Source organism: Phasianus colchicus, chromosome 4 (assembly GCF_987193195.1).
Source record: "Phasianus colchicus chromosome 4, bPhaCol1.hap1.1, whole genome shotgun sequence".
NCBI classification, from domain to species: domain Eukaryota; kingdom Metazoa; phylum Chordata; class Aves; order Galliformes; family Phasianidae; genus Phasianus; species Phasianus colchicus.
Window position 1 is genome coordinate 6,942,394 of NC_143439.1, and position 22,608 is coordinate 6,965,001.

General features: G+C 36.2%; 1 protein-coding gene across 4 annotated transcripts in view; it reads right to left on the reverse strand.

Moving 5' to 3' along the window:
- ARFIP1 (ARF interacting protein 1) overlaps positions 1–22,608 on the reverse strand; it is a 38,469-nt gene that overhangs the window by 3,924 nt on the left and 11,937 nt on the right. For 2 of the 4 annotated variants that reach the window (XM_031612167.2, XM_031612165.2), the window contains 6 exons: positions 19,856–19,970; positions 17,124–17,219; positions 15,559–15,668; positions 10,654–10,875; positions 7,112–7,269; positions 3,781–3,955 (listed from right to left, as the gene is read on the reverse strand). In XM_031612167.2, the coding sequence (XP_031468027.1) occupies positions 3,781–3,955; positions 7,112–7,269; positions 10,654–10,875; positions 15,559–15,668; positions 17,124–17,219; positions 19,856–19,970 (876 nt within the window). The remainder of the gene's footprint in view (positions 1–3,780; positions 3,956–7,111; positions 7,270–10,653; positions 10,876–15,558; positions 15,669–17,123; positions 17,220–19,855; positions 19,971–22,608) is intronic. The other 2 variants (XM_031612166.2, XM_031612168.2) reach the window with 2 other exon arrangements.

Consider the following 22,608-nt stretch of genomic DNA (forward strand, 5'->3'; position numbering starts at 1 on the left):
TCATGATGGAACGCAAAACTGTCCCTGGTCTGGTTTAGTCTATGCCTACCAGTTGACTGTATTTGCTTTTACAGGTTATTCAACTAACGTGCTCTTTTGAGATCCATGCAATTTAGTACAGAAGCACTTTATTGCCTTCATTTAAGAAAAATGTTAAAGTAAAACATTCTATACACGCTTTTCACAGAACACCAGGATTGGAAAAGACCTATAAGATCATCCAGTCCAACCACCCACATATATCAGGTTCTAAACCATGTCCCTCAACACAGAGTCTGAAGGTTCCTTGAACACCTCCAGGGTAGGTGACTGCACCACTTGCCTGGGCAGCCCATTCCAGTGCCTGACCACTCTTTCAGAGAAGTAACCTTTCCTAATGTTCAGTGTGAATCTCCCCTTGCACAACTTCAGGACATTCCCTATCACTAGTTACATGAGCTGGGGATCAGCCTCTTCTCTCACTATAACCTCCCTTTTGGAGTTATGGAGAGCAGTAATGTCTCTCCTGAGCCTCTTCTTCTCCAGACTGAACAATCCCAGCTCCCTCAGCCGCTCCTCATAAGGCCCGTGCTGCAGATCCCTCACTCAAGATGTTACTGCTCCTTCCTTGCTCCTTCAGAAGCTGATTACTAAATGAATCTAAAAAATAGCTGTGGCATCTCCATTAAAATTTCTAAAAACAAACAAAAAACCCAAGAAATACCAACAAACCGAACAGAAGCAAAACCTGTCACACTACTAAGAAGTATATATCCACCTCCCCTCCTTTAAGCTCTATAATGAAGCAGCAGCCAGCTGAGACAAGAGAGAAAACTGTAATATCTCAGATCACCTGATGTCCTCTGAAACAAAATCTGAAATCATAGCTGAGAACTAGAATACAAGAATCCAAGTTCAAGTCTGGCCAGATTTCCCTGAAAAAATTCCAGCCTTACCCATTCCCATAATCACCCACCAATTCCTACTTTCATACTATTTTTCTCCTTAGCCCTGCACTGGCAAAATATTTAGGCAGTCATGCAGTCAGTTGGATTAGGGAGCACATCTAGATGTGCAACATCTAGATTAAAACTAACCAGACAACAATGTATTTGCTTTAACCTGGATCTACGCACAGCTGCAAAAACACTTTCGTAAGCGCAGAGAAAGCACAGTCAGAGAAGAGGCATAGCCACGAGGAATAGACCACTTTCTTCTGAGTCTACAAGTCACTGCTAGACTGCAGCGCTAAAGGCCAAATGTTAAGCACTAAGTTGTAGCATCCATTCCAGGGACCAATTCTAGTTGCTAGAATACAGGTTCCAAGGTGTGCTTAACATGACTGTCAAAAAGCCATCGTGCCTTTTCAGTCGAACATTCATTAAGTTACTGTTCCCTCTTAATTAACTATATGCATATTTATTCTTAATTAAAAGCTGAGTAAGCACTCCACAATACACCTGGCAAACTCAAGTCTCAAAGTAAAACTGAACTTTGTGGATAAACAAAAATAGATGTAGTCTAAAAAGAAGATGCAAATTTTACATTTTGTATGCAAGATAATGTAGGTTGGAACTGAGTTTTCACCCCTGGATGTTCTAAACATTTAAAGTTTTAAAAATATTGTCTTCTTCCCCCCACACACGCTTCCCTCTCAACACCTTGTTTTCTGTAGCACAATAAGTTAAAAAAAATAAAAAATAGGCTGCTAAGCTTGAGACTACAGTGTTCTACATCCTGTATCAGCATATAGAAGACTCCAAGGGCTTTAAAATCAGCAACACAATGCAACATATGGCTATCATACCATTCTTACCTAAAAAACCTGTCTAATTAGACACTGAACAAATATCAGCCTACTTCTTGATTCAGAACCTTTACAAAATCTATTAATAATAATGACTCAGCAATATTAAGATTGCTCTCCCCCTTGGGAGCTCTGCATCCTATATGGTCTTCAGCTTAAGCCATCTCCTAAAAAGAATGAGTGCACCACACCACCAGCTGAAGCAGCTATATTACAAATACATACGCAACTATATCTATCAGGCTCTTCTTCCTCCTCCTTCCAGTCAGGCACATGCTGTATTTATAGGTGTTTAAATTATGAGGCTTCATAGCAATTGCCATCACATACCTTTGGAAGAAGTAGAACATCTCTGATTGTAAGAATTACGTGTTAATTTCTGTTAGACTTAATACTTACTGATTATACAAGTTAGGTCGTGGTTGGACTCAATGATCTTTGAGGTCTTTTCCAACCTGAGTCATTCTATGATTCTATTTAATAACCCTTACAACATAAAATGTAATCACCTTAAGACCAGTCGCATATACTTCATATATGCCTAAAAATTAGTAGTAGTGTCTATAACGGGTATTATGATTATCTGGTCAATCAGTTGTGCATTTCTATTTACTAATACTATCTGCAGGATCATTATGAGGTCTAACAGGAGCTTCACTACGTTGATATTGACAAAAGATGGCTGACACTGGACAAAGGAATAAATATGTTGGATTGGAAGAAACATAACACTTCAGTAATCACTGCCTCCCACTGAATCCCAGGAAACATTTGGGGCAACAGAAGAACGAAAATCCAGAGATGGATGCAAACTAGAAAAAAATACTTCACAGATTTAGAATTAAGGTTAAACCTTTAAAACATACAGGATTCTACAAAATAAATAGAAAACAGCAAAAGGGAATTTACTTCAGTAAAGCTCTTAGTAAAGAAATATATAAGCCAATATTTGAAAGTAGAGAAAGTCCTTCCCATGTCTTATTTGGGAACAAGGTTACATGCTCCCCCCCCCCCCATTAGAAAATATTTTGACATCTCCAATATTAAAACAAAGAAGAGTTAACCAGTGATAAAAAGGTTTAAGCATGTGACAGTCCCTTCTGTATTTATTGGGGGGGCGGGAGGGGAAGCAGTAGGAAGGAAACAAAATTTGTAGGCTGCAACTGTTAACAGGATGCTTGATCTAATTCAAGACTGTCACTGATAAGCTAGCTTCACTGGCGTTCCCTAAACAATCTAATTAATGAACAAAATTCAGATCTTGAAAGACCACCTTTTTAATAATTTAATTAGAAACAATTTAGAAGGAGATCGTTACCAAAAAAAGCACAGTTTAACAGTGCGTCCTGTATGACAATTGTATTTTTGTCTGGCAAGCAGAATAAGAGGGGGTAAGAGTCCTGTCATTAGGAGGGCAGAGATGAAATGGCGCAGCTTGAACGAACACCGCTGGGGACAAAAACTTCAAGCCTACAGTTCAAAAGTTTAGAATTAGGAAACTGTAAGGGCATTAACTATAGAGAGCTGCAATTTTCAATTCAGTTTTTTTTTTTATTATTATTATTACAGGAATTTTCATTCTGAAGAAACCTCTTCACAGCTCTTTTTAATTTCTTGATGCATATCCCCCAGGACAGCACTTTTAGATGTAAATATTACTGTAATCTTAAATCAGGGGTTATATGCCTTTATTAATGATTAGATATTACATTTTTCCTCCTATGTCAGTACACATTAAGCCTCTCGTATCAACAAAATCTTACTGCTGTCGTCATCTGTAATTGCACTAATTTACTTAAGGCCTTTTAAAATTGTCTCCTCTAGAACTATATTATCCAGCAATACACTAATTCTGAAAATGTAGGTTATTTTCTTTGCTTGCTCTACTTCTAGATTAAGATGTATTTTAAGATGAAATAGCTAACACATTTTTAGGAAAGCAGAGACTTCCAGGACAAAATGTAAGTACAACACCAGGAGAAGTTGTAGCTTACCTTATTTTCTTCCAAAAATTTCAATTTGATAGATACATCATTACGCATTTTGTCATATTTCTCTTTATGCACTTGAAACATCTGTTGTGATTGCTCAATCTTTGGTAGAGTGCTTGCATCACGAGGGCCAAGATTAAGTTCTTCCAGGTCTGTTCGATAAGCATCATACTCAATCCTGAGAAGAAAGAGGGGTAGGAAAAAATCTAAAGGCTAAATGCCTCAAAACAGACTTCACATATAGGGTCAATTACAATAGCAAATTAACAAAATAGTCAAGTATAGAAAACAAAGTGATGAAACTTGTCAATTTTCTTGATAAATAGGAGGAAGAAAAAACAACACTCTCAGGTACATCATATAAAAAAGCCTCAACAAATACCCTCGCCCTTCTGTTCCTGTCTCACCCACATGCTTCCAACCTTCTGTTTTCATAGAATCATATAATGGTTTGAGACCTCAAGGATCATCAACTTCCAACTCCCCTGCTGCAGGAAGAGTTGCCAGCCACTAGATCAAGCACAAGATCAGGTTGCCCAGGGCCCCATACAGCCTTGGTCCTAAACACCTCCAGGGACAGATGCTCTCCTTGGGCAGCCTGTTCCTGCTTTGTGCTGGCCTCAGTGGTCAGGTTCTTTCCTGGAACATCTCGGCTTATTAACTCAGTTATCTAGTCAGAACTAGTCTATCGTAATATTTCTGTTGTTAAGTCAGCTCATTAAAAGTTTGCAGCAAGAGCAAGAGAAGCACTAAGAGCTGGACATCTCCTTTAAGTGAGCAGTGGCTCACTTACTGTCTCACAAAGATTTTAAAACGTTACAATTACAGTCACTACACCAGAACTGTTTTGGAAGTTGCCTGCCCTGAGAATAGAAAGGCTGAAAGATGTTATTTATACCCTCTTGATGGTCCATCTAATTTCCATAGGAAATCAGATACACTGGACCAACACAGCCACTGAGGGAGCTGAGTCTTAACAATAAACGCTTGAGTTACTCAAGTAAACACTTGAGCTAATTCTGCAATGAATGCTTATATCCAGCTTGTGAATAAGATTAAGTGTTTTTTAATTTATCTACCAGAGTCAGCAATAATTAAAAAGTAAACACGTGCCAACAATAAAAAGCACAAAATGTGAAATTCTGTCCTAGGCACTGCTAGTAAAAATGGAACTCATGTTATGCATAGGTACTTGCTTGATAACATTTCAGTTGACCCATCTAGTCTTCATATACCACTATCTAAAAAAAAAAAACAAAACCCAAAACTAAGCCTCCTTGATATCCTTCCATGTTAGATGGTACCTTTTATCACATAAAGACATACACAGTAATACCTTCTCTCTTGTTTCAATGGAAAAAAAATATATCAAAATAGTCCTGTACTTAGAATACTTTAAAGTTTCATTTTATTCTATTGAGCATTGACTTTAGAAACACTGAGTAAATTTTCATTAACAAAATTATTTCATATTAAGTTTTCTATTCATCAGTATAAAGCAATTTCAGGTATTATACTTTTCAGGGAAAAACACCTGTGGAATATTATTCGTGTAAGGATATCACTAAATTTCTCTTCTGCTTTCCACTGTTACATAAAAGCCTACTGAACAATGGATCCTTGCCAGATAAACTATTTTTATATTTAAAAACATTAGTGCAGATAGGTTGTTACTGTGTCTCATCTTTCTCTTTTTTTGTTCCCTTCTCCTACTGTACAGTACTGCTCCTTTGTTCACCGCCTTCAGTGCCATGTAGCACTTGACCAGGTATAGCAACTGACAATAGCCAGAAATCAGTCAGGGTCATGGACAGCCCTGCCCAAAGCAGGGCTCTTCCTCCCATAGTTTTCTTTTAGTTTTAAAATAATGGAATGCACTGTATCAACATGTAATGGATGCCAATTTTAAAGGAACAAATCAACCTATTTCTGACTTTGTAAATACTCTCTCTCACATAGATACTTCTGAAACTGGAAGAAACAGAACTAAAAACTGTTAATACAAACGACTTCTGGGCTGGTGGCACAAGCACTCCAAAAGAATACATATTTTCTGAGATAACAGTAATTATAGAATTCACAGGGCCCTTCCTGATTCTCACTGCCACTGAGATTCAGGCTTTATTTAAAGAACGTATGACTTAGTTCCAAAAAGGAAACAGATGAATAAAGAACTGACGGAACGGTGGGAAACTGATGAATACTGAAGTCCAAAAGGAGAGAGGAAAGATGAGGCACAAATAAATGTGAACTATTCTCTCACTGCAAAGACTAGTTATATATAAATATATATTTGTTTTATCAAAGCAACAAAACACTTTCTTTAATGAATGAAAAGAAAAAAATCATGAAGGTATTTTAGGACAGAAGAACCATACATTCAGAATAACTGACAAGAACAATCATAGATTTATTTTATATAACATTTCAAGAGAAAGCCTCAAAAATGTATGGACTGATTTTTATTTTAGTTTAGTTCTTTACATTGAGGTTAATTATACTTTTCAGGCCTTTTGAAAGTTAAACTAAATATAAAAGCAATAACTTGCTACTTTGCTTATAAAATGCCTAAGCATTAGAACAGCAACGAAAAAAGGCAGGAAAAAACCTTCAGAACTCAAGAAACCAGCAATTTTTGACTTATAAATAGCAAAAATAAATATGCATTAACTACATCTTTCAGCAAATTAGAAGAAAGACACTATACTCTGAACCTGAAAGTCAGAAAAGAACAAAGCATCAATAAAGATCACAACTGCAGCCACACAGAAGAAGGAAGCCTAGCTTAAAGTTCTGCACTGCATCCAGAGTAAAGTAAATTCCAGGACGGGAAACCCATTATCGATGTCTATTTGCACATTAAGAAATGCCTCTTTGTTTTCCCCTTTCTAGACTAAACTTGCAACTTCTACATGAAAACTGAAGTGTGAATTACACGCACTGGGCATCAAAAGAAGCTCAGTATAAATTGTCTTTCATTCAAAGATGATTTCACTAATTACAATATTGCTAGATATATAATGGTTAATCTCAAACTGTTACGTGGTGTAGAAAATCACCTTAAGCTAGCAGACAGGGATATAATAGCTACTAACTTGTTAAAGAAATAAAGCTATGAAGTAAAATTATGCCTACAATAGAACATTTACAAAACACTTGAAGATATGCGTAATGAGGTGGCTAATGTTAAAACCCAGTTATACAAGAATTGTGTTTTTCTGACAAGTTTTATAGCTAACAGGTTAGTTGCTCAAATACAAGAACTAAACTGATAGAAAGTTTTTTTCCCTGAATATTAATTTGTAATGAAAATAGCTAGACATAGAATAACTACCTGGCACTTTCATATTGTTTCACAGTCAATAATGTATCCTCAATTGTTTTATTCACCAATGTATTCACACTGGCAATAAAAAAGTTAATAGCCCCGAGAAGAGTCTCTCCATTTTTAGCTAGAAGTTTCTGCGTATCTGCATTGTAGCCAAACTCCTCCTATAAACAGAGAGCAGAGAAAACAAAACTGCACATCATTTCAAATCATAACATTCATCAGCAACTATATAAAAGACAAAAACACAGACATACAAATTCTGCCACTTAAGTTAGGATACAGTTACAATTAAATGTGCAAGATTTCAATACAATACTCAGTTTACAGTTTTTATGAAATCTCTCTAACATATGTAAAGTACTCAATACAGTTTTGATACCATACGATCTTAAATGCTATTTCAGAATTATTTTTCCCTTCAACTCTGAAATCTTAAACGCTACTTAAAAATGCTGATGTGACTTTTACATTGTCATTCAGTACTATTTTAATCCAGCATCTCTCACGTGATTGCCTCGGTAATTCTTTAATGCCAACAGGAATACTACTACATTAAATACAGTAAAATAACTCACAAGGGCACACAGCATTAATTAGCTGACAATTTTTACTCTTTACACATTCTGGAAAAGAGCACTGAATTTAGAAAATCTTACCATGTTTTAATAGGCTGTAAATGACCAAAACAGCTGAGCATTATAACAGTTAGCAAGTAAAAATGTGCATTAGCCACAAACTTCAAAGTGATCAGGGAGAAATTATTTGCAAGGCATTTTGGTCACATTTGGATATATGATTCTTAGTGCCTTTTTTTTTTCTTTTTGACAGGAGCATAAGCACTGATCAAGGCTGCAACAATTTTCCTAATGCATGGATGCCAAATAAGTCCAATTATTTATGTCATCCATATGGCATCTTCATATTCTGCAGATGGGAGTTCTCATAAAACAGTACAATTTCTGGTTGTAAGGATTATAAAACACTAGGAACATATTTGGAAATCGGTCTTTTTAGCCTTGCACCCTGCCAATAGCTGAGTCAGAAGTGCTGTACTCTCCCATTTTCTTTTCATCTGTCTAGATGAGACGCTGAAGCCAAATGGTATTTCATGTAAACATGAATGACTTCATGACAGAAAGGCTAATGGACAAGGTTAAGAAGAAGTCTCTAGAAAAAGTAGAAAACGAGATGTAGTGGAAACAAGCAGTTTAATGGAGAAAATACAAAGAACTTAAGGCAAATTTTCATGAGCTAAGGGCCTAAAAATGCTGCTAGAATATTTCAAATCTCCTTTCTTTTAGACACTGCTTATGTGTAGGCAGCCAGATCACTACAGATCCTCTGAAATCAAGAAAAATATTTTCAGCTGGTTTTGCTCTCACATTGCTAACTAGATAGCAACATAAGCACGAGCACAGAGAATAAGAGCGTATAGGCAAAGACAAAAGCTGAAGTAGGACTGCCCTTCTGGCAGTATTTAGTGCTATCTTTCCCTCCTATGGGCAAGCCCACAATTAGCCTTCCAGCTGGTCCTGTGACCCAGATTACTGCAGACACAAATGAGCAAAACTACCAGTTCAAAGCAGGAGGGTAAGGATGGGACTGCAGTGGTCTGTCATATTAAAACATATGTGCTAGTCACCAAAGCTGTCTTTTTACTGGTTCATACTTTCATATAAAACTTGAGTTTTGTCCATGACCTCTGCAGATACCTCTTATGAAAGACAGGAAATCCTTTCTGTATGGGAGTTTATACTCAGTTCATGCTCTATGCACAGGTCAATTACAACTGGAATTCACCACTCTATATAATTAGAGGCATATGAGCCTGGAACCAGGAGTTATCTTTGTATCCAAAACAGAAACAGCAAAACATATTGAAGTAATGCCTCTGTAGATACCATATTAAGATCTTATTTTGTTAACATGTTTAAAAAAAATATGACCTATAACAAGTTATGTTTCTTTTTTTCTATTTATCAAATTGAACACTGAACTGTTCGGAAATTTTACTTTTACTCCTGCACAAGTTTCAGAGGCAAAGTTATTCAAACATTCAAGAACAGGCCAGGCTACAGATGGCAATACAGTACAGATTAAACAAAGGAAAAACACAGAGGAAACAGACAAACATCAGGCAAGTCTCCAAGAGGCAAAGGTTAGATAACTTTTATTACAGCAGCAGAAACCTTTATTTGATTTTCATGAACAGCCCCATTCAATAATCTACATAAGAGATGAATGACTGAAACAAATTCCAAGACCAGTAAAAAATGCTGAAAGAACCTGGAGGAACTATATTCCCACTAGAAATACAAGCTATTCATGAAAAAACCATTCATTAAATAAGAGCACGATTCCAGATTAATCCAGGTTTCAGAAGAAACATCCAGCTTCAGCATGCACTTCACAACGCTCACTAACTTCTGCCACAAACCACATACCCATACTTGAGTCAAGAATCAACTGATAACTCAAAACTACTCCTCTTAGGAGATTTAATTTCTTACCTGTTAGAAGTGGCATATTTTGAGATTTTCAACTGTTAGGCTATAATATTAAAAATTTCTGTACTCCAGTGCATGTCTGATTTATTTATTTTTTTAAACTAGCTAGTGGTTAAAATTGTTCTACACAAACATTAACTCCATCTTTTTCCCTAAAACTCAATGAGAACAGGCAATCATGAAAAGGGAAAAGTAAACAGAAGTATTACATTTAATAACAACAAACTAAATTTGGGCTTTTTCATCAGCTACGTTCCAGGGAATCACTAAGCCCCTCGGTACTGATTTCCCAAGAGATCAGGAAGAGCATGAAATTGATTTAACACTGGAAGTACAGAAGGATTTACATAGAAGCAAACCAACTTTTTTTTTTTGTACGCAACATCTATCTTCTCTTTCTTTACAAGAGTTTTGTGATGAGTGATAAAGTGACAGTGCTACATGCATTTGTAAACTTGTAAGAACAACCCAAATGCAGATATCCGAAGATTGCCTCCCTTGCTCAGAAACTCCAAACATAAAAGGAAAAATTAGTCCTATTAGCAGCATTATTATGATTAAAAAAAGACTACAAGATGAAATCTCAGTGCTTGACTCTACTGCAGAAGAATCATTTACTCACATTAAACATGCAGAAGTGAAGTAATATGCCCTACTCTACCCACTGTGAGGCACATTTCCCAAAAGAAATCCTGTAATTGACATGAAGTAATGCTCCAGAACACTTTGATATCTCATTAGAAGAAAAAAGGAATAGTAAAATGCATTTTCTATACAAAGCAAGGTTGTCAGTTGCCAAGTCCAATCATCAGCTAAAGGCAAACATTTAGAAACACTTAAGAACTACAGTAACTCCAGTGATATGCTACAGTTTTAAATGAATTACAGATGCTTTTAACAAAAAGAATACGTAATGTTGTTAACAAATGTTTATAGGACCGGCTGCTAATTACCATACAACCTGCACAAGTCAATTAGGCTTATCTTCATCTCTGCCGTTTCATTACATATTTTTTTAAAACACCATAAAAGTCTTACATGAAGTTCCAATGATTTCAAACTCAGGTCAGCAAAAGCATCTCCAAGTTGCCTTTGGGTATGTACCATCTGGAAGAGCTGTGTAGACAGAGTCTGTGCCAGTCTCAAGATATTTTCATACTTTTTTTTGTTATCTCTCAGTATATCTATTTGAGCTTCCAACTCCAGATCCACTGTTCTTGAGCCACGACCCAGTTTTTCAGAGATGATTTGACGTGTACACTGGAAAGAAATTTAAATTATAAAGAATCAAATATATCCAAGACATCACAGTATACACCCATTTTCAGCTTCAAGGGACAGATAATCACACACAATTCTTTCACAATCACCCCTCCCAATATAAGTTTGCACAACAAACTGAAAAAAAAACCACCACACTCTTTAGAAGTTCATCAGGACTCAGCAAGAACAGTTGGACAAGTCTCAACTCCTACTAATATGAATATTCAAGTTAGCAAATCAAGAGTATAACTAATTGTTTCTCAAGTAAAAGAATGCTTATCTCTCTTTAGGTTCAGTGAATCTTATAAGTTAAAAGAAGCAATTATTTAGCCCACGATATTCAAGGCAGTTAATGAGAATATTACCAGTTCTGCATAACAATTTCTGCTCCGTGATCTTTTAGACTTTGTCTACTAACCATCCTATTCCAGATAATCCCTGTTATTTTTTGGAATTTCCATTAAGGCCCTGAGAACGTGTAAATTTTTTAATCTCTTTTTCTAAGGAAGGAGCAGAAGATGGATGGAAGGGAGTCTTCAGCATGTTTTTTAAAGCTGACTTAAAACTTTCACTAATATGTAAAACAAAAACGCGTTTTTCGTTAGTAACACACCTATAAAATGGAGCTGATTGTTAAGAATTCTATTTGGGTCTGAAAATAAACATTCTGAGGCATCCTTGCAGTTTCTTTATACAGTGGGCAGCAAGTCTTGCCCTTACAAGGCTGAACCAGCCAGCCAATGGCTGTGACAGCTACCATGTTCCAATTGTCTGTGACATTCTGCCAGAGACCAGAGACCAACATGAGAGCAAGGCTCCCAAGACACACCATTTGGGCTTCCCTTGACCGATACATAAAAGTAATTTGTAAAGCAGAAATGTGGCAAAACTGTGCAACTTCCCTCGGCAAAACAGATTATTTGCTGCTATGATTAAATTCAAGTTAATCTGTGAAGATAAAAATTAAACTATATGTTTTAAGAATGACTGCTAGAAACAGGATTACAATCAAACTCAGTAATAGACAAGGCTACAACTTCACCCAAGCACAAGACTTCAGTTTTGCTGAGAGACATAAAGACCAACCCTATCTTAATTCACATTCCCAAAACACATTACAGCACTGGATTTTCCAGGGTCTCCAAGGAATTCAGTTTAGTCCAGTCCTTCCTTAATTTCAAAGGGGACAGACAGACTTATAATACCTGTTAGAACTTTTCAGTATTTTTTAAGTTTAATAGACAAATAAAAGAAAGACTCAAGAAGGATTTAGCTGAACAAGTTGGTCATATAACTGATAAACTTTGGATTAGAAGGTACAGAGCATTTGGACTATTTCACTAGATTCAATCAATTAACAAGAACGAACACAGTTAATCTAGGAGATTTTTCTGTCAAGATTCAGAAATTTTGAAGAGCACAAATCATATCATCATTGAATACATCAGAAACACCAAGTCTTGCAAGTGAAATTAGAAAATATGGCTTAGCAAAAAGATTGGTAAGTTCATGAAGTATTTAACAAAAAATAAAATTAAATAAGTGCTGGCTATTTAAAAAAGAAAAAGCTGATTCTCACATACCTATGGAAATCCAAGAGAAAATGTAACTTAAAGAAGAAAATTTTGGGGGAGGCGGGGGGGAGGAGGAGTAAAAATAAATTACACGGGAATATTTTCCCCAGAAGTTACAGCAAAATATCTGAAAAGACAACAGTTCAAATGAGAATTAGTCATCTGAAATATTTATTCTGCCTACTTTGTTAAAACTAAAGTTGAATATTGAACAAGAGCAACTAAGAAGATGTACCTAGCTACTATTTCCATTTACTCTAGTTACAAGAGGACTGGTATAAACACAATTTCCTATACTCTCTCACTAGCAAATAGAATATTTCACATAAATTCCATTTTGCTTTGTTCTAAAAAAGTACTTATAAAAACACTGTCCAGCATAATTACAGTCATTAACAAGTGAGAAGGCATCCTAGGCATATTAAGAAAATCAATTCTGTCAAATAAAAGATCTGCAGAAATAAATTTAAAGAAAGTTATTTTAAACTGTGTACATTAAAGGATGAACAGAGACATTATTGGACAGTTCAAATTAGTAGACCACTACTAAAGAGGTTTAGAAAATACATTTAGTATGTTCTTCCTTAAAGTTTAAGAAATTGTCTGAAAAAATAGGTAAGCTTACTAAAACTACTGAAAGCAAAGAAGAGTTGCAACTTGCATCCATATTAACTCTTAACTGAAAGAACTTCTCTCATCCAGAGAAGTCTAGGTAAAGGAAAAAGCTCTTGCCATTAGATCATGGCAAACAAGCAATTCCTTCTGAGGCTAACTCATGATAACTAGGGAGAAGATTGGAAGGACTCATAGACTGGCCTCACAGTTGGAAGGAACTGGTTGGATCAACTGGTTCCAACCCCCTGGGCAGCACTGCCAGTCACTAGGCTGCCCAGGATCCCACTGAATCATGTAAAAAGACAGTCCCCCTGCTGCTAATTAGCACCCTTCAGGCACCTGAAGGCCACACTGAATCTCCTGAGACCCTTCTCTTTTCTGAGCTGGATAAGCCCAATTTCTGTCTGATTTTATTCTGGGGAATGGAGAGCTTTTGTGCTCTCAGAAAGGCATCCTTGAAGTGCTGCCAGCTCTGTTCTGTTTCTCTGTCCCCAGAGACAGTTCCCCAGGGGATCTCATCCAACTCCATAAACAGTTTCAAGTTCGCTCTCTTGAAGTTCAGGATCCTGATTCTACTCTTTGCCAGACCCATGTTCCTTGCAATCATGAACATGATAAGGGCATAATTACTGCAGCCCAAGCTGCTTCTAATCTTAACCCCCCCCTCTAACAATCTGTTCCACATTGATGAGGACCTGCTCCAGAAACACTTAATCTCTGGTAGGTCTGTCCAATATCTGAAACAGAAAGTTGTCATCAGCGGACAACAGGAGTCTCTTGGATTACTTGCAGGTCACGACGTTGTTTTCCCCAGCAGATATCTGGGTGGCTGAAATTCCCCATCAGGATGAGAGCCTGCAAACATGACACCTCTTGCAGCTGATGTAAGAAGGCCTTGTCAACAAGCTCCCCTTGATTAGTTGGCTTGTAGTGGACCCCAACCACCAGATGCCCTTTATTGGTTTGGTCTCTAATTTTAATCAACAAGCTCTCAACCTGTTAACAACTGATTCTCAGGGCAGGTCTTAATGAAGAGGGCCAGTATCTGCAAAGGCAATGAACTAGTTTTACAAGCCTATAAGCTTAGGGAGAAAGCTAAGCAGTCTTTGAAAATTCATAGTTAGGCTAGGCCAGTAGTGTCAACTTCCTGTGATTTTTCACTGGGAAGCAGTTGCTTAAACATAATTTATACCCTCCTCTTATTTCTGTTCTCATTCATGGAGATGCACAAGAGACAAAATAGTAAGGTATACAAAACACATACGGGCATACTTAATCATCATTTCACAGATGGGTATGATTTCTGAATGTAACTGCCAAAGCAGGCAAAGAGCAATACTTGCAATAAGCACGTGAACTGGCTGAGATTGGTAATAAAACCTGGAAACAGAAACCTAAAGTAAAAAGTACATAACAAAGTCCTTAGGAAGAAAGATGGATTGGAAGAAATTATGATTAGCCATTATTGATCTATCCTTCTAAAGATTTCAGACTTGTAGTCATTGAGAAAGATTCACTAAAAACCAATGCTCTTTTAGCTATTACAAGATAACTAGCAAAAAAAAAAAATTCACCTTTCTGAAGAGAAACAAGGCAAGCTTGTACGTGCACAAACTGAAATATTGTCCTTAACCAAACTAAATATGCTTTTTGGACATAAAAAGGGTCAAATTTCTGATTCTAACACAACGAACAACAAACCTTTTCTAGTGAGTGCAATGTCTACGTTCACTATACTGAACTGGGGAGAATGTCCTACCTGGATTCAAGGCATTGGAGGGAATTCGGACCTCTGCTTTATAAGAAAAACCTTTTTAAAGCCGATTCTTTACCTCTTTATGGCCTGACGTAGCTCCCACTGATGCATATCTAGCAGTCCCCATCTCTGCCATTGGAGTCTCATCCACAATGGAAAGTTATTTTTCACAATTAGTCTTAGCTCCTGACTGTAATACATTTCCTGGCAACTTCTCCTTACTTTGTGGCTATTTTAAGAAGAGTCACTTCTGGCAAACTGGTGTGCTTTAAGCACTTCTACAAGTGCCATACAAAAGTAAAACAGACAAACTGGAAACAACAATTACAACGCTAAGAAAAAAAATTGAGTTAATATAAAACAAATATCAGAATTGCAATCAACAAGTTTATAACTTGTAGATTCACCTAACTTTTTCCATCAGATAAAGTTCTACTGTATCAGCAGTCAGCTTAGCAAGACGACTTAATCACAAGTATTAAATTTTGAAATCCGTACATTCTCTATTTTGAAGGAGGCATCAGATACACAACGTTCTTTTCCTCGTTAAATCAGTACCTTTATCCAGTCTTACAAAGAGAACTAAGTCTTCCATGCACATTCTTGTTTATGCTCACTGAAATGACAAATGATTTCCTTTCATATTACAGTGCAATTCTTCAAAAGCCGTAGTCCGATTTAGTTGCAAACTCATTTCTAGAATATATATGCAGATACAAATTTAAGTCCACATACCTTGTAAGTATTTAGGCTCCACTTTCTCACCAATTCCAACTTCTCCATTGCTGGATTCTTTACTTCATCTGCTAACACAACAGGTCCGCTCTTCTGCTGAGCTCTACCCCCTGTGTTAGACACAAAGCAAGTAATTGAGACGGTTGTTTTTTGTTTTGTTTAAGGAATTAATAGGAGTATGGAAGATTTGCACAACTGCACATGCAAAAGGAGAATGAGGTGAAAGTAGACACATTGATAAATATGTAAATTTTCAAGATGAATTCAAGAAAATTGTATTAAAAACAGATACAGAGTATGTGCATCTCAGTACTTTTACTTGGCAATAGGCTGAAGGGAGCTTACCTGAAAGCACGAAACCAACCTTAAAACCATTTTAGATACCTGTTCATTACTTTATCTGTGTTTTTAACATGCCAGAAATTGAACAATCTCCTGGATTTAGCAAATCTAAAGTTTGTTTACACCCTGCAAACCACTAAATGAATGTTATCAGCTTAGAAAAATTGTTGCCACAGAGTATAACTTAAGACATGACAAAACAGATTTTCTTTCTAATGAACGTTATCCTTTCCAAAAGGCACATTTAGCCATCATTAAGGAAGTGTAGCTTATTTAGGTATTCCAGATTTTTTTAGCTTGTTGGTTTAGGAACAATTAATTCCATGCACCAACAGCATGAAAACAGCAATAAAGAAGCATTTGCTAGCATCAAATCAAAATATTTAGGGTCCACGAGCACATATTCAGTGTCTACTTAGTATTTTCAAGCTAGTACAGGACATTACAGATTCTATGTTTTATTTTTGAAAAATCATTTCCTAGCATACTAAACAGTAAAAACTGCCAAATTCTATCATTTTAAAAGCAGGTTTTTTTTATTTATTCGTAAACAATTTTGACTACTGCTGCTGTCACATGCTTTGAATAGTCCTGATGGCTACTTACAGTTACCTTAGCCCTGCTGGTTATTTATGTAAATAAGTGACTGGAAAAAACATCTATAAAGATGCCTCGAGATACTCCTTCAACATCAAGCACTACTGTATCCTTTATGCCTTCAAAATGCTGTGCAAACATTAGGTAATTAATCCTCTCAACACCCTTATGAGGTAACAGAATGAGTTTTCTCCTTTTACACAGAAGGAAACAGAGATGTTAAGTAATTTGCCCATAGGCACAAAATGAGTCAAATGGCAAAGCCAAGCTTGGGTGTTAGAAATTCCTGATCGCCACCTCATACTCTGTTTTACAGGAAAATAGGAACATTTGGTGCAAAAAGAATGCCATGAGTTTCAGCTTTAACCAAAATAAAAGAACTTTTTTACACACCTAGTAGTTACTGTGTTAGTAGTAATTTGTTTTTAACATTATAGCGCAAAAAGTAGCAGATAGAAAGGGAAGCAGAGATTACTTAGTGAACAGTTAAAATCCAGAAACCAGGAACACCAGAAGCCCCTAGAAATTACGCTTCCAAGTAACAGTAAATCAAATGACTGAAGGGAAGGAGGAGTTAGTACAGTGCCAGCAGAGACAAGGGCGTTATCCATTCAGTGCTGTGATACCTGTGGGAATAATTAAATCACAACCTTGTCCAGCCAGTCTGCTAGCTGCTGCACTGCTGGCAGATATAACAGTTGGTTTGGGTGATGCTGAGGAACCTGGAAAGGGGACACATTTAACCATGAAAATCTACCACCTTCCCTTAGGAGGCAACATGTACTTATACACAGATAGATTTTCAAAGCAAAGAAATATTTGTTTTAGCAACACATTAAATAGAAGCATTCACAAATGCACAAATGCTTTTGAAAAGGTGCAGCTGTTCATGTGAACTACTCCAAGTTTTTGTCATTTAATTTTATTTTCTAAGTCATGATGCCAATTTTTCTTTCTTTAAAAAGAGTAATCAAAATACAACTGGCAGCTTCTTAAGTAAAATATGTATACTATCAACAGAAAACTCTATATATGGCTGCTGCAGATGAAAGCACGTTTTCAGTTTTAGGTAGATTCCACTCCACACTGCTGCTGAATGATACAGCATCAAGTGGCCAAGCAGGCTCAGAAATCTGGGTCAATTTTAACTAGACTTCATCAACATCTGCTCCTAAACCTGCCTTTTTTTTTTTTTAAACTTAAAACACACCCACAAAACTCAGCTATAACCCGTCCTGATGATTATAAGAATCATTAGCTGTTAAGGCAAGTAACTTCCCTCCCCAAAAAAAGAATTTTACAATACTTGCTTGTTCTCATTTTAAAAGCACACCTTCAAATGATCCTTATGTGTGTGCTCCTTAAGTTGTTCAGTGAGTTTTGCAACTCTTTCTTATCACATAAATGCAGAGTGACAATCTCACAGAATTTTCAAGAGTTAAACAAAAAATAGAACGAGATAGCTTTTCCTCTGCAGTCATGAGTCATCAGCATACCGGGGGGTCTTCTATCACTTCTGCTGAAAAGATCTGAGATGCTTTGTAGGATTGAGAGTGACCACTGTGTGATGGGGGATTTTAAAAAAAGTCTAAATTATGCACTTTGCACTAGAACTTACCTATCGCTAACAGCAGAAATGCCACTTGAAGTAACTAAATCAACAACCAGATTTTGCCATTCTAGAGCACTACCAACATGAGGTGCAAAACACTTTAATACGTGGGATATAAAAACACTTTAACATTACATAGAAGCAATGAGATTGAAAGGTGCCATTGTTGTCCCCTTCGATTGTGGTACATTACTTAAGAGCTGCAAGTGGAGCCATCCAGGCATAAAAGTTGGTCTACAAGATCCTACTTGATTAAATCACTTCAGCAAGCAAACAGAGACAAGGAGTTAAAAGAAAAATCCCTAGCACTTGACACTATTAACGCAGCCCCATGCACACTTCACTATTCAGCACCTCCTGGATCCTTGCCTTCCCTGCATTATTGCTTACTTTACCTTCAAAAATGAAGCCTTAATAACTACTCAGAATATCTACTCAGAATAAAGAATATTTAAAAGCAGAGCTATCATTCAAATTTTGCCTCTAGTTTTATAGTCTAATCTGCTATATCTTTCTGATATGGATAGAACATTAGGAATAATTTGAAAACAGTCTCTGAAGGAAAACTGATATTTGTACTGTTAAAAGTTACATGTTCAAGGCTCATTATTTGTGTACATAACTTATTACAGAACATTTAGATTTCAAACATATGAGCATAGCTTGAAACACATTTAAGATATTCTTTTTCTTATAGTCTAACATACTTAGCACTTCCAAGTGCTATGTTGCAAGTACAAAACAGAAAGGCAAGAACGATGAGTGGTTTGCCATCTGTCCAGTTTTTAGTTAAGTATTCTGCTTATTTCAGCCTTAAAGAAACCACAGCATTTACTTTGTAATATATGTAGAGTACAGCATGTAAATCACTGTTTTCATAAGCACATTTTACAAAACAGGAAATGAAGCAAAATGCAAATTAAATCTGTGACTACAAAGGGACGTATTTTCACAGCTGCCTCTTTGAGATCATTTCAAAACCTTCAAATTCAGAAACTGACTAAGCTACGTAATTCATTAAACTATCACTTTCACATACTATATCACTGCACTACTGTTTTTAGACAGATGGCAAACACTGACATCACTTGTTTATTTATCTTCTTTTCCCCCAAATAGTTTAACAGCAATTAATATTTAATTGGCTTTATAAGGCTTAACAAGTTCTAAAGAACATCAACTAAAATTCTCCTGCTCTAAACAACCATGAACCTGTGCTGAAAAAATAAGAGAAATTATTTTAATTATGTAGTACTTGGAGAGATCCATTGTGTTATCGCTCCTGACAGTACATTAAATTACGTGCACTGTTACATTAAAGAAGGAAAGACTATTTGGGAACAGAAGAATTACACTAATTAATCTGCTTCAGGTAAATGAACAGTGCATAAAGAAAAGTTATATTTCAAATTGGTACAACACTTGTAATCTAGACTTTCAAAGTGGTGTAATTGTTAAAGTGTTTGGTTTGACACAGTTTCAAGGTGCTCAAGGAAACGACTTCCCTTCCTGCACATGAGGGCCAATTTAACACAAAGCTTTTATTAGTCCCTTGACAGATAATATGAGTGCAACAGTTCTATTTTAACACCCCACCTACCAAAGACAAATAAGGCTGTCACAAACATACATCTCAGCCTATACATCTATATAAAAATGCTCCCAGAAGCTACAGAATGTTATTGCTGAGCACATAAAATATACCTGAAGATCATAAACTGAGAAAAAGATTAAAAATTAAGTTACCTTTCCCTGGAAATGGCCTTGCCTCAACAACTCCCTCTTTGGTGCTGTCAAAGTCATGAGACGTTATTTTGGTTTCAGAGAGTCCAAGTCCAGCTGGTAATGAACGTTTCAAGTCCTTTGAAATATTGGAATAGAATGGAAAACTAATGTTAAAAAAAAAAACAAAAAAGCAAGTACAAGATACTACAATGTAATCTTAGCAGTTCTCAGATGGGTTTGCCTTTAGCTTAGAATGTCTTTGCCATTGACACAGCACTCTGCTATGATGCAAAATAAAACTTGAATTAAAAACATTCAGCATAGCTTGTGTATTTATTTTAGATACACTGGTTTGTTAATTTAATGTGTTTTCCTTCTGACATTTGCAAGAAGAAAGAAAAGAGTTAAAGAAAACATGAGCTATTATAACAGAATTTAGGATTGAGGCACAACCAGAATGCATATTTTTGAGTGGCAGTTACCAAAAGCATGGCCTACATCACCATGTTAAGTGGTCTGAAGCTGTCTGTGGTCCAGACAGCCACAGCAGTTTAGTTATGCTTTCCATTAAACTGATGGGGGTACAGAACGATCTAAGACTAAGGGCAGACAATGTTTTACAATCAAAAGCATGAAAACAACTATCAGAGATACGAGTTATTTCACTCTAAGCAAGAAATATCTTTCAATATCACAGAATCCTTTATTCCTATAAGCAGCATCTCTTCAAATTCTGACACAGCAGAAACATCCAGGAAGGCATCGTCCCTCAGCAACTTCCCTCTGAGCACCTCTTGTATCACAAATGCTCTTTGCTGCTTACTTCTCTTTGCTTTTAAAATTAATCAATTTTAAACAGTATGAAATTCCCTTCTTTAAATTTTGATTGCTACACCTGTGTTGAGGCAGAAATTAAGATCCTTCTAAGAAAATGAAAGACAATAGAACAGTTTGATTGGAAGAGACCTTGAGACACCAAGTCCAACTGCCTTTAAGGCACTTCAGAGCTAAGCAAAAGGTAAAGCACATTGTTGTTGAGGGTGCTGTTCAACTGAGCTCTGGGAAACAGCACTGGTGACCATTCACCAGGAGTAGCTCCATTCACTGGAACCCTTTGAGCTCTGGCTATGTTCTATCTCAAGTTTAAACTTCTATTGTTATGAAATACACTTAGTGTCTAAAAAAAAGTACAGGCATTCAAAGCCACATAAACTACTAATTCTTAACAGTAAAAAGTGAATGAAAAGCTACTATAGAAACAAAAGAAAAAGGGTAAAACACACTTACAAAAAAGAAACTATGCATCAAGTAGATATTTAAGAATGCAAAAGTGAAATACGTAGACAAAAACTATACACAGCTCTAAAAAAATGCCACTGGATACGTAAAGTTACTATTCATAATACTTGCAATTAAAAGATTACACACAAAATACCATCTTTAAAATCCAATGTGTGTTTCATGTAATATTGCAGTTATCGAGTCCACAAACAAGATATAACCTATTGCCTAAGAATGATACTGCCTAGAAGCTCAGAATGTCAAGAAGTGGCTTTGGGTCACATCTCCACAGACTGATTTGTCTTCAGTTTAAGACAAACTCCTAAGAGGAAGAAAAAGCAAAAGCTTAGTAGAAATGTAGTTGATGTGGGAAATTGAGGAAGTTACTGCAACTGGAGTAACCAATTCCTACAGTTGTACTCATACAACTGGCTATTTAATAAAAATTATGCTCTATTTCTGAACATTAAATATAACACCAAAAAGAAAATGGAAAAGAATATATACCATGAAAAACATACAGTAGTCACACAGAACCTGATCTCATAAATAAAACAGATGTCAACACCTGATACATACTTTGCCTTTGCAGCTGACTTACACTGGTACCTCCATTTAAGTACACACAGTTGGCAGTATGATGGAAAGCTTAGCTTCAACCTAGTTCAGCTCGTATTCACGGTCCATTTAACTCAAAATGTTGCAAGCAGTAGGAGCCACAAAAAAGCAGAAAAGCTTGCAGAAAGATAACCAAATAGCAGAGAGGAAGATGCATTGATTTAAGAAAACAGAACACAGCACCAAACTTATTTTTTCTCCCCAAGGGCACCCTGGCACTTCGTATAGTTTACAGAAACATTTAAATCTGAAGCCAAACAGCTAACCTGCTTAAGCATGTTCAAAATAGGAATCCAAGCCATCATCCGTATTTCAAGATAAAAATGCAGAACATCTATTTTGTAAAAACAGAAGTTTACATCTTAGCTTAAGCAATCATAGTGCTTTTATATTTACTGTTCAATTGTGATTCGAAGCTAAACACAGACCGAACAAACTACAGTTAAATAAATCATTCAGAATATTATAAAACATCCTTCTCCAAAATAAAAAAAATGATATTCAGTTCATGAAAATATATTAAGATATACAATGGTGGGTATATTACGCAGGGTTTTTCTAGAGGCATGTATACACCTACATACATATACAAGCACACAAACATTTGTTCAAAAGTATCTTTTCTTTAATTGTCAAAAAAGGTAAAGAGCAGTGTGAAGAAATTCATTCATGCCTCCTTTTAATACCTATACCAACCAGCTGAAATACACCTTGCTGAAGAAAGACGTTTATGCAATGAGAATTGTCATCAGTGATTACCAATCCACTACCTCTTTGCTGTTTACAAACATGTTAGCTAATTTCATTCAGTACAGACATGTTTCTGCATGTAAACTTCAGTTTAGCACGATTCCTGCAACTGACCGTGCTTCCTT